Source organism: Boleophthalmus pectinirostris, unplaced genomic scaffold (assembly GCF_026225935.1).
Source record: "Boleophthalmus pectinirostris isolate CB_2022bp ecotype Guang Dong unplaced genomic scaffold, ASM2622593v1 HiC_scaffold_2, whole genome shotgun sequence".
Lineage (NCBI taxonomy): Eukaryota > Metazoa > Chordata > Actinopteri > Gobiiformes > Gobiidae > Boleophthalmus > Boleophthalmus pectinirostris.
This window is the reverse complement of record NW_026571152.1, coordinates 36,453,048-36,465,971: the sequence shown is the minus strand read 5'-3', so window position 1 is coordinate 36,465,971 and position 12,924 is coordinate 36,453,048. Positions and strand designations below refer to the sequence as shown.

At 37.0% G+C, this 12,924-nt stretch overlaps 1 protein-coding gene across 6 annotated transcripts in view; it reads right to left on the bottom strand.

The window, feature by feature from the left end:
* Nucleotides 1-12,924, bottom strand: part of srgap1a (SLIT-ROBO Rho GTPase activating protein 1a) — a 203,057-nt gene that overhangs the window by 50,688 nt on the left and 139,445 nt on the right. For 4 of the 6 annotated variants that reach the window (XM_055155343.1, XM_020926055.2, XM_055155347.1 and 1 more), the window contains exons 11-12: nt 10,067-10,094; nt 7,560-7,665 (exon numbers count right to left, since the gene is read on the bottom strand). In XM_055155343.1, coding sequence (XP_055011318.1) covers nt 7,560-7,665; nt 10,067-10,094 — 134 coding nt within the window. Of the gene's footprint in view, nt 1-5,104; nt 5,139-7,559; nt 7,666-10,066; nt 10,095-12,924 lie in introns of all 6 variants that reach the window. The other 2 variants (XM_055155345.1, XM_055155346.1) reach the window with 1 other exon arrangement.

The window sequence follows — 12,924 nt, the reverse complement described above, 5'->3', positions numbered from 1 at the left end:
TATAGACCAAACATGACAAACTCCGGCCCGGGAGCCAAATTTGGTCCTCGATATAATTATATTTGGCCTGCGAGATCAAATCAAATATGTATTAGAGCTGCCCGCCGGCTACAGATAGACTATAGAGACATTATTTATTTAAAATTTTGTTATTAGTTTATATTCTGCTTGTTCTGGATTCAATGTTTAAGCAAAACTATTAAACATTTATTTTAATAAGAAAAGGTTTAATATTACATATCTTGAAAGAAGAAAAAACATGCAGATGTTGATGAAATTTTTCAGTAAATATTTAATTTGGCCTACGACCCAGTTTTAACTTTGGTCCTCTGTGAATTTGAGTTTTACAGCCCTGATACAGATCAATGTTATTTAATACAGATGGGGGCAGCTAAAATCAATATTGTCCAAATGCAGATTTTTGTTGTAATACAATTTGGCCTTGGTTCTAGTCCAGATGTGGGCATTGTACAGCTCCTGGGCCACATATGACCCTTTGGTTAAGCTAATTTGGAATTACAAAATACATTTATTTTATAATTTTAACCTCATGCACGGACTAAAGCTGCATTGCTTTTATTTTAGAGGTGTTTTTATTACAATTTTATAAGGCAATCACACTTTTTCATTGCTTAGTCATAACACAAACTATTACCAGCTTGTCAAAACAATGATATTTACAGCTTTTTATAAAGCAATACAATTAATATTACGCAGAATTGAGGCCCTCCACATTTTTTTTCTGTTCCTTGTGTGGCCCCATGGAAAAAATAATTGCCCACCCCTCGTCTAGTCAGTGAGAGAAATAATCAGGTCCCATATTTGGGAATTTACTTTTCTGATATTTCAGGGCAAAGTACAAATGTAATTAACAGAAAAAACTGTCTCTTGCCTTCATCTGGAAGTATGATGCATTCACCTTCAAGAGTCTGAAAACCACTAACAGAATTACAAAAAAATCCAACCAAATATATAACAGACAATATTTTTTTTATTCAAATCCTCAAAATTGCCACCCTTTGCCTTGCTGGAGAATGTAACTTTTTATCTTCAGCTTTTTTTTTTTCATTACTACTCACGTCCTTGTATCTTGCATCATAAATTTGATGTCTTCTGTATCTAAACCAGTGATACTCAGAGTGGGGATCCCTGGGCCAAGCGCTGGAAGTCCCCCAAAAAGTGTGATAACAATGGATCATGACTTAAAAATATATATATATTTTTTTTTAAGTGATATGCAATCTCAAATATATAATGCTTTTGGCAACAGTTACACAAATTCATCCTTTAAAAAATTGTAATAAAAACATTCTAAATTCTGGATTGGAGGCAACTGGAGGCAAAGTGAAGTGGAACATTACATGATGTCAATGGGAAAACTGGGAAAAAAACAGTAAAATTTGGCAAATGAAAACCTCTCGGACACATGTGAGTGATACCAGAGCCCAGTTTAAAAACATTTACAATTGTGTTTTACGTTATTTGTTCATTTAAGACAAGATTATGATAGACACTAAGTATTTTGGACAAAGGTAAAGTCCAAAATTTTAGGTTTGACTTGACAAATCCTTACAGAAAAGTTGAGTCCACTACAGATTTTCAGTTCATCTACAGATATTTTGTCATAAATTATACTTTTTGTGAAACTCAAATACAATTTTGAGGTTAGAAATGTGTATTTTTAACAGAGAAGCAAATAAACTAAAACATGTACCTTGGAAATTCTAAACGGTTGAAGTAAAACCTTTGGTATTTAGATCTGCTCATTAGTTAGTCGCTGAAAATATTTTATGTCTGCTTCACTTTGTCTCCAGTTACCTCCATTCCAGATTTTATAACATTCTGATGACATAAGATTTTAAAGAGTCTATAAAATAAGGACAATGATAGTTAAATATTTTACCCAAATTAGGTTATAAATGTGGTTTGGACTTCGGGATTTTATTGCAATGCCATCGTAGGGGTCGTTGGGATGTTTTATTTTATTCCTTACCCTTATCGGATATTTATTTTCCAATAAAAAAGTTTGAGAATCACTAATCTAAACTGTAAAAAGTGGTAAAAATTAAGAAAAAGATGACATTTTTCTGCTCTCTGCTTCTGTGCTTGAACATACACAGACTCATACTTAGACTCACTGCGTGTTTTTAACGAGCGTGTGGATCATTTTACAGCCCTCGAGGGGAAAAGCACGATCCCAACGCGGTGACCGGGCCAAAAATCGACTTTCTATCTCTGCAGTGGAGCCGTGACAATTGAACCACGGGTCTGATCCAGTGATGTTACGTAATCCTATCTCTGGATATCTGAGACTATGATGACCGTGACTTTTCGGTTCAGACAAATCCAATACAAACGTTTGATATTCGTTACACACAGGACTTCAGCTCAGTCTGCCTCGTGTGGAGTACGAAAGATTTCAGAAATATTTGTGAGCATAGGATAGAAATTTGTGCATATTTGTGTATATTAGTGCTGCTTCTGTCCTGGTTTAGTCCTGGTTTAGTCCTGGTTTAGTCCTGGTTTAGTCCTGGTTTAGTCCTGCGATCAGTCCTGCGATCAGTCCTGCGATCAGTCCTGTTTTAGTCCCGGCTCAGTCCTGGTTAAAGTCCTGGGATTAGTCCTGGTTTAGTCCCGGTTCAGTCCCGGTTCAGTCGTATTTCAGTCGTGGTTCAGTCGTGGGATCAGTCCTGGGATCAGTCCGGGGATCAGTCCGGGGATCAGTCCGGGATCAGTCCGGGGATCAGTCGTGGAATCAGTCCTGTTTTAGTGCTGGTTCAGTCCGGGGATCAGTCCTGTTTTAGTCCTTGTTTTAGTCCTGGTTTAGTCCTCCAGGTTCAGTCCTTATTTTAGCCTTTTTTAAGTCCTGGGATCAGTCCTGGTTCAATCCTGCGATCAGTCCTATTTTAGTCCTAGTTCAGTCCTGTTTTAGTCCTGGTTTAGTCCTGTTTTAGTCCTGGTTCAGTCTGTGTGCGGCGCAAAAGTCCGGCATCTCGATCAATGTTTCTTCTGCTCAGAAAAGAATGCCAGTGAAGTGATGATGCATTTTTGACAGTAAAGTTGCATCTGTGAATTTGTATTCGTACTGACGAAACAGTAATCGTAAATTTTCATTTCGTGATTGTAATTCTTGTTGTCATAACGTTTTCAATTCGTGTTCTGATGGATAAAACACACACAACACATTTTATGTACGCCTGAACTCATTTGAGAGTTTAAGAATATTTATTTTATGCTCAACTACAGACAAATCTGCACGGATTTCCCAAATATGCATGGATTTCTACCCTACGCACACAAATATTTCTGAAAGCTTTCTTACTCCATAGTCTTGTTATTTACACATGATTCAACAGTGACAAGAAAAAATACATGAATGTAAATAGAAAATTAGCAAGCAAGCAAGAATGGCCCAATTGCTGGGTTTCAGATGACATCACAACATTCTATAGGCCAATCATATTTAAAGGAGCATTGTGTAACTTTTCTGGTGGAGGGTCCGTCGAATGCTTGTCACCACAGAGATGTTATTGCTTTGTCTGGAATGTTTCACAGAATGGTATTAAACCTTTCTATTTTCATGGAGACCAAACCAAGTTACAGGTCAGATCTGTGGAGAGGCGACCCTGCTCACAGTCTCAATGTCTTTTTTCTTGGTATTTTTGAGCTATAAAACCACCTTCAAATTAATAAATGTAAAGTTAGGGCTGAACGATTTTAAGAAAAAATTGAATTGCGATTTTTCTTGGTAGATATTGCGATTTCGATTTCATCCACAATTTTGTTTTCAAATCAAGTTTTAGTGCACATGAACATTTGCAAACATCACAGAAACCGACGATTTGCGCACATTTGTTTACGTTTTATAGAATTTAAACTTAAAACCACATGACTAATTTGCATAAACTATAAGCGCTGAAAAAAACAGCTCGCTCCTTGTGCTGCTGAAGCAGTTCAGCTTCTGTCGGACTAAAGGACACGACTTAGTGGAATATGAGTGTTCTTTCTGTGTCAGAGGATGTGCTGATGATGGTGAGTCTGTTTTGTGCTTCTGTCGCATTGGAGATGGTCATATTAATCTTTACACAAACGCCAGGGTTAAATCCTCGCCTCCTTGCATTGTGGAGGTGAATTACTATGCAGCGCCAGACCTCGACAGTGACCCATAAATCAAAAACGACAAGGCAACGGCAGCATTGTACGCTGAGTCGACGCAGAACTAGACTTCGCCGTTAAAATTGGGCTTTAGGAGCACTGCAAAAAAACTCGGCTTTGACACTCTCAAAATCGTGTTGTCTGAGATCGCGATTTTCAGTCCAAAAAGATTGATCGTTCAGCAGCACCAGACCTCGACACTGACCCATAAATCAAAAACGACGGAGACAAGGCAACAGCGGCAGTGTACGTTGAGTCGTTGCAGAACTAATCTTCGCTCTTAAAAGTGGACTTTAGGAGCACTCCAAAAAAAAAAACTCGGCTTTGACACTCCAGAAATCGTGTTGTCTGAGATCACGATTTTCGGTCCAAAAAGATTGATCATTCAGCGGCGCCAGACCTCAACACTGACCCATAAATCAAAAACGATGGCGACAAGGCGACTGTGGGAGCATACGTTGAGTTGTCGTTGAACTAAACTTCGTCGTTAAAATTGGGCTTTAAGAGCTCTGCAAAAAAACTCTGCTTTGACGCTCCAGAAATCGCGTTGTCTGAGATTGCGATTTTCGGTCCAAAACAATAGATCGTTCAGCCCTATGTAAAGTAGATCCATTTAATGCCATACTGTGGAACATTCCAGGCAGAGCAGTGACATATCCACAGAAACAAGCAGGTGACGGACCTCCAAGCACAAAGTTACACAGTGCAGCTTTAATACAGATGGGGGCAGCTAAAATAAATATTCTGAAAAGGCAGATTTCTGTTGTGATAAAGTGAGTTCTTGGGTCTAGTCACTAATAATGACAAGATTCAACATTTGTGAATTCACTTTTCAGATATTTAATGGTAAAGTACAATGTTATTAATTGTAAAATCCATCTCTAGCGCCCCCATCTGGTAGTATGACATCAGCACATCATAGAATCTGAAAACCACCAACAGAATGTACCTGGTGACGAGCATGTGAGTTCCGGCGTCCGCGGCTAAACAGATGAGTGAAGCAAAGGGAGAGAAGAGAGAGAGAGAGATGGAAAGGATGGAAGGGATGGAAGAGGAGAGAAAAAAGCAAGACCCAAGTTAGCACCACAGAAACTGCTCACCAAAAGCTCCACCAAGAACATCGCAGACCCCATCGCAGTCTGGCATCTACACTGGCATCTACACTCACTAGAGACGCCACTATATCAAAATCTGCAGTATTTTGAGTATTTTCATTTCAGTATTTTAATTTTAAGTATTACAATGAGTAGAAAGATAGATTTTTACATTTGTTATTCATTATTATTGACGTAAAACATGTCCAAAGATCTATTTACTTAAATTCACAATGCCAGTAATGGTATCGAAATATTTTGGTGCAGATATTGAAAATTTTGGTGGATCAGATATCGATTTACTGGCCAATGTTGTCCAAAACGTAATATATAATATTACATTAAACATAATATTAATTTTTTTTTACAGAGCAATTCCATAGTTTAAATGATAAATAATAGTTCTAAAACCCATTTGGATTTTTTTTTTTTTTTACCCAAGGCTCTGTTTGTGTTTAAAGGAAATTTTCAGTCTCAGTTGAAATCAGGTATCGGCAAATATTCAAACCCCAAGTATCGATATCGGAACAGAAAAAGCTGGATCAGTGCATCCCTAGTTTGTGATCAGCTTTATCAGTTTTTAATCAATCTTTCTGACTGATAAAGTTGGTGAAGAGTCTGCAAGCTGCTCGTCTCCGTGGAGATGTTGTCCTACAATGTTTCACCGTATGGCATTAAACTTAAATCTATTTTCATGACAAGACAAGCAGATGATGTCTCCAGGCCAGATTACAGGCCAGATCTATGGAGAAGTAACCCCATTCACTGTAGTGTTTTTGAGCTATAAAAACACCGGTAATGAATAGGGGTGGATATCCAAGTCTCGGTATGACCCTCACGGTACGATATTTATTGCGATATCGTGGAAAAGCTCACGATATTACGATATTATACATAATAACAAGACTGACATTATAAAATGGTTTGACCAGTCATTTGGTGCAACATTTATTGTCATATTCTAGGGATGTAACAATATCCAAATCTCATGGTACAATATTTATTGCAATATTTTGAAGATGCAAAAAATTAAAGATGGGACACTTTTTTGCTTTTAAAATACCTTGTCAAGATTTTGGTGTGAATTATTACTGTCATAATCTCAAGAATTCAAGTAAATTAATCTGAAATGAATCATGGGATATGTAGTTTCTGATGTTTATAAGCTGTTGCTTCTATAAATCCTGCATTTAAGCAAAGAAATTTGTGATTCGATATATTGTGACAACCCACGATATTATTGTGGAACTTTTGACAAAAAGATATCACAATATTTATGTATTTGTTAGATCCCTAGTAACTAATTAAATGCTTTTTATACTTCCATGAGTGCACCTTGCTATTATTTGTTTTTACATTATTACTGTAACTTGTACAATAATAAATAATTATAATAAAGCTGAAATAAAAAATGTTTCAGTCTCTGCCCTGGTATTGATAGCGGGTATCAGCAGATATCTAAAGCAAAAGTATCGACATCGGCCCAGAAAAAGCCAGATCAGTTCCAATTATGTGATCAGCTTTATGAAAATGAATCGTTCTGAATGATAAAGTTACAGTGAAATTAACATGGCAGCTTAAAATGCTGTTTATATTTGCACTTGTAACCATTGCATTCAAGCAGGTGATGCCTCCGAGACAAATTACAGGTCAGATCTGTGGAGAACTGACTCATAGAGGAACTTTTGAGCAATAAAAACACCAGTAATTGATTAAATGCACGATAAATAAGTTTAATGCCATATTGTGGAGGATTCTATCGCCATAGAGACAAGCAGATAGAGACCACAGCCAAAAAAGTAACATGGTTCATTTTTATTTCTTATGGTTTTTATGGGTTTTATTGTGTCTTGTATAATAAAGAGCATAAATAAAATGAGGAATCCTGATTTCCCTACTGGATTTAATCTGGTATCTGCTCAACTGTTATTTCTCCAGCTCATTTTAAAGCGGCGCGGGCCCCGAGTCCGGAGGAGTCTAAAATATCTCCTCCCTGAACAGTTGGGCGATGCCAGGTCAGCAGTAAGTCAGAGGAGCTGACGGAGACAAACGTTTACCCCCTCAATGCCCCCTGAATGCCCTCCTCACCACCAATCTATCAAACCCACCCCAGAGTCTGCGGACAGAGTTTATAAGGACAGACCCGAGAAACCAGCTCAGAAATATATTATTGTTCCTCTGTTGAAAGATAAATTACAGCGTGGATGTCCTGAAAAGACCCGATACCAAAATGGGCAGGCAGCAGCAGGAGCGGGACAGAGAATAGATAGCAGAGGCGGCTTCAGATTGGCAGGGTTTGGTTTTTTGTACCTTGATAAATGACTCCAAATTTCCATTAAATAATCTAACATTAAAAACCGAGCGGGGTCTGGGCCTACGGGTGCCCGGCAGCGTTCTGAAAGCCCCGTTTGGGTGTCTACAAATACAACAATACAAACAGAGCAAACACAATCAAGCCAATTCATTACAAGGGATTTCAAATACTAATATCCAATCGTTTAAAGGGCCCATATTACACAAACACACCTGGAGTTGAGGTTTGTTTCATTCACACATGTTTAGAACACAAAATATTGAGTTCTTCTCTCAAACTGAAAACACTCTGCTCCATTTTATGATGTCATGTGGTAATACAGGAAGCTCTACTGCCTTTTTAAACTCCAATCAATCAATGAACCTGCCCAGGGACGACAGGTGGAAATTAGCACTGATACTACAACCTGGAACAATGCATCTCTCCTGTTAAGGTTAATGTCAAAATTGGGCAATGTCCCTGTCTCATTAAGTAAATAAATAAATAAATAAATAAATAAACTTTATACTCAGAAGAGTTGTTTGAATATTTTCAGATCTGGAATTGCAAATCTCTACTGAACTAAAAGTAGGTATCTGCTAAATTGAAATCTACCGCTTCATGACATCATAAGGTGGACCAGAGCATATTGATCTTTGGAGATGTAGATAGACTAATAATACAGGATTATTTAAAGATGTGTGAATGAAATAAAACACAACTCCAGGTCTGTTTTTTGATGATGTAACAACATTAAATCATGGCTAAAAGCTCAAGAGATAATATAGAGTATATATTGTGTAATACAGGACCTTTAAGAAAGTTAAGGATAAGTGAGCAGGTCTTTTTAAAAAAATGCCTCAGGTGACAGGTTCAGATAAAGGGCAGAATCTTATAATGAATCTTATAGTAAAATAATGTAATAAATGTGTTCATTATGTATTATAAATGATATAAAATGTACCTGTAAATGGGTTCAGATCAGTTACAAACATGCTGTTAGGTTTCTGTTCATTTTCCAATTATTGCTGCTGGTTATCTAGGATTAGGTGAGCTTGTGTCATTTCAGCTGAATTTTTGTGTTTTAGCATTTACATTTCAGCTAAATTGTGTTTTCATCATTAATAAACAGATTTTTAAAAATTATTGTTGTTACAGATGCTAATGAAAGACAAAAATGGACATCTGTGTAATTCCCAGTGTGTGTGTTTGTGCATTACCTTGTGGTCATGTAGCCCACTCTGTGGCTTTTGTGTGTGTGTGTGTGTGTGTGTGTGCGGTACCTTGTGGTCATTAGAGGTGTGCAAATATATTGAAATATCAATGTGTCCTATCATTTAATGTGCTGAAACTTCTGACATAGTCACTGTTTTGATTAAAACTGGGTATCATTAAGAAGTTGCCGATATGATACATAGGCCACGATACGATACATATCTCGATACAGTGAGCTTTCGATTTGATACGATATATTTCAAATCAATTTGATATAGTTCAATAAAAACTATTTCTAAATCATGGCTGTGATAATAAAAGTCTTTCTTAAACCACTTCTTGTGCAAAGTTAATGTGAAACACAAACATTTTACTCATCAAAACAGTGAAAATATCAAATGTGTTGCAGAAATGAGTTTCCTTCCACTAAACAAACAACAGAACTGCAGTTGTAACAAAATAATATAGTAAAATACTCTTGGCCATATATCAATACAGCAGAACACCATATCAATCCTGAATCATCACTTTAACCGATATATTGATATTTTGATATTTTTGCACACCCCTAGTTTTGATGATTAAAATGTTTGTGTTTCATTTTCACTTTACTCAAGAAGAAGGGGTTTAACAAAGACTTTTAGTATCACAGCCATGATTTAGCCTTTACTTTTTATTGAACTGTATCAAATCAATTTCAAATATATCATATCAACCTGTGAAAGTGCACTGTATCGAGGTATGTATCGTATCAGCAACTTCTTATTGATATCCAGGCCTAGTGGTCATGCAGTCATCTCTGTGGCCTGTCTGTGTGTGTGTCTGTATGTATGTGGGTACATGTGTGCGTTTCCTTCTCGTCATAAGGGATGTGCAAAAATAACTTTAAATTAATTATTATGTTACAGCGCTACAGTTTTGTTGCTTGTTTAGTGAAAGGAAACTTGTTCATGCATCACATTTAACATTTTCACAGTTTTGAGGATTAAAATGTTTGTGTTTCATATTCACTTTGCACAAGAAGTGGTTTAACAAAGACTTTAGTATCACTTTTAGCCTTTATTTTTTACTGAACCGTATAGAAACATCATATCGAACTGAAAGTGCACTGTATCGAGATGTGTATCGTATCATGTGTGTGTTTGTGCGTTACCTCGTCTTCATGTAGTCAGCTCTGTGTCCTGCGTGTGTGTATATATATGTATGTACATGTGTGTGTGTGTGTGCGTTACCTTGTGGTCATGTAGTCAGCTCTGTGGCCTGTGTGTGTGTATGTAAGTGTATGTACGTGTGTGTGTTTGTGCGTTACCTCGTGGTCATGTAGTCAGCTCTGTGGCCTGCGGGGGGAGAGCAGAGTTAGAGCAGAGTTAAATGTTTGGACATGCAGAGTCCCGTCCTCTGGTCTCTGTGGAGCTGTGCATTCGCTCAGATGAGCATTTACACCAGGCCAGCTGTCCCTCACGACTGGTCCCCACAACACAAACTTTCACTTCAGACTCCTCCAACCGCTTCATAATTGTACAATAAACAAACTTCACAGACACAATATTGTATAATCCAGTCTGTAGTCACTAATGATTACGCCGGCTTCAAGACAAGGCAGGTTAAACGGTCCATGTTACACTATTTTCTGATCTATGTTCTAATGTTTTTTCTTCAAACAAACATATCTGGAGTTGAGTTTTGTTTCATTCACACATGTTTAACGCATAAAACCTGCATATTTAGGTTCTTAAGTTATTCCAACATGAGTGAATGAAACAAAACACAACTCCTGGTATGTTTTTGAGAAGATAACAGCATTATAACATGGAATTTTACGCTATATAACAATATTTTTGATGGCATTTTTGTTTCTGTAAGCTCCCTTCTTGTTCTTTTAAATAGTTTACTTTTCCTTCCTCCTTTTTTCTTTTTTGTTCCAAAATTAGAAAAATCACATTTGAACTGGAAATCTGTAATATGTAAATTTAGCTCTTTCCAAAAAAAAAAATAAAAAATAAATAAATAAAAATAAAATACTACTACTACTACTACTACTACTACTACTACTACTACTACTACTACTACTACTACTACTACTACTACTACTACTACTACTACTACTACTACTACTAGAACCAATTTTGCACAATATAGGACCTTTAAAGATGCACGGTGTAACATTTCTGCTAGAGGATCCACCACTTTTTTTCTGGAATATTCTACAGTATGGCATTTAATTTAACTATCACCATGGAGACAATGAGGACACATCACCATGGCAAGTTACGGGTCAGATCTGTGGAGAAGTTGGCAGTCTTACATTAAGAATTTATGTTTTTTACGATAGTTTTGAGAAATAAAAACACTCAAATTGAATCAACTCAAGATATAGCTGTTTAATGCCACACTGTGTTACATCCCAAGCAATAACATCACCATGGAGACAATGAGGACACATCACCATGGCAAGTTACGGGTCAGACCTGTGGAGAACTTTGCCCTGTTACAGTAAGAATTCATGTTTTTATGATAGCTAAAATTGAAAAAACTCAAGATATATTTGTTTAATGCCACACTGTGTTACATCCCAAGGAATAACATCACCCTGGAGACAAGAAACCCCAACAGAAAAGTTACACACTGTTGCACGTTTAGAGTAAAACAGCTTCTAAATGTAAAACCATCTGTTCCAAAGACAGGACCCAACCTGCGTCCGTGCACGATTCATACTTTGACAAGAATATGATTAAGTATAGGCCCACCCTCCTCTCTTCTTTCTTTTTAAAGCACAGACCCCTTTCATTAAGCGTGCCGAGACCACCGGGCGGTCAGACCACTGAGTGACACACGCTGTAGATTTGCCCAGGCCTGGAGCTGATCCCGCCGGTGTAAGAGGAGGGAGGTAATCACCAGTATCCCCTTTAATGCACAGCAGTCCATTAAGTTAGGAGCAAATCAATCACTAAGACGGATAATAGAGCCCACAATCCCCCTCAGCTGTTGGCCAGGCTCGCTCAAACTCGCATCAGCTTTGAAGGCAAAAACAATGAGGAGATTTGTCAAAGGAAAACAACAAAATTAAAACAGATTGCCTGATTAAAGCCTGTGCTCCTTTCAGAACTTTCTTGGAATAATCATTCTACCAAATATCAAATTTCAAAGGTTTGCAAAAAAAATGTAGGAAGAGTTTGGAGCTCAAAAGTGACAGCCGACCCCCCGGTTCCACAAGTACATTTTTCATTCATTTTTCTTATAGACTTTCCAAAAAAATGAATATTAATGTTAGTTCAAAATCTTCCTCAAGCATAATCCGATACATAGCGACTAATGTCCACAGTTTTATTTAAAATCTGTTTCTGAAACTTTATAAACTCCTAAGTTATTAAAGAATTTCACAGAATCTAGTGTTTTAAATGTGATTTGTGGACACTGTGTAACTTTTCTGGTGGAGGATTTGCCCGAGATGTTATTACTTTGCCCAGAATATTCCACAGTAGGGCATTAAACATATCTCCCTTGTATCTGTTGACTGTTTTATAGCTCAGAAATACCTTAAAATAATAGAAATACCATATGGAGACTTGCTTCTCCATAGATCTGACCATTAACCTGTCTTCACTGTGGTTACATTGTGGTTAAGTTTATTTCCATACAGTGGAAAAATCAAGGCAAAGCAGTAATATCTCCATGGAGACAGACAGGTGGAGGACACTCGACAAGAAAAGTTACACAGTTAACCTTTAAAACTACAGCGTTATAGATATTAGTTAGCATCAGGGTTCGCTCTCTTTTTCACGGACAAAATTTCAAAACTTTTCCATGACAATTTCATGACCTAAAGTGAATTTTCCATGACTTTACAGCACCTACATGTGTAGAATTGATCAGACTTTTAGGGCTAAATATGAAATGTTAACTCTTTCCACTCACCTTATGGTTTGATATTATAGTTTTTAACATTCAAAATACTGTCAGTGCATTTATTGTCGTCTCTTTTAAACAAAAGGTGCAGACGTTCGAAAATAATCATAATAGTCTAATGAGAACTTAACAGAACGCTGTAGTTTTGTGAAAGAGATACTAAAATTCCATGACTTTTCCAAAACTTTGATTGAATTTACAAAATTCCTTGACATTTCCAGGCCTGGACGATGACATTTTCAATTTCCATGAGTTTTCCAG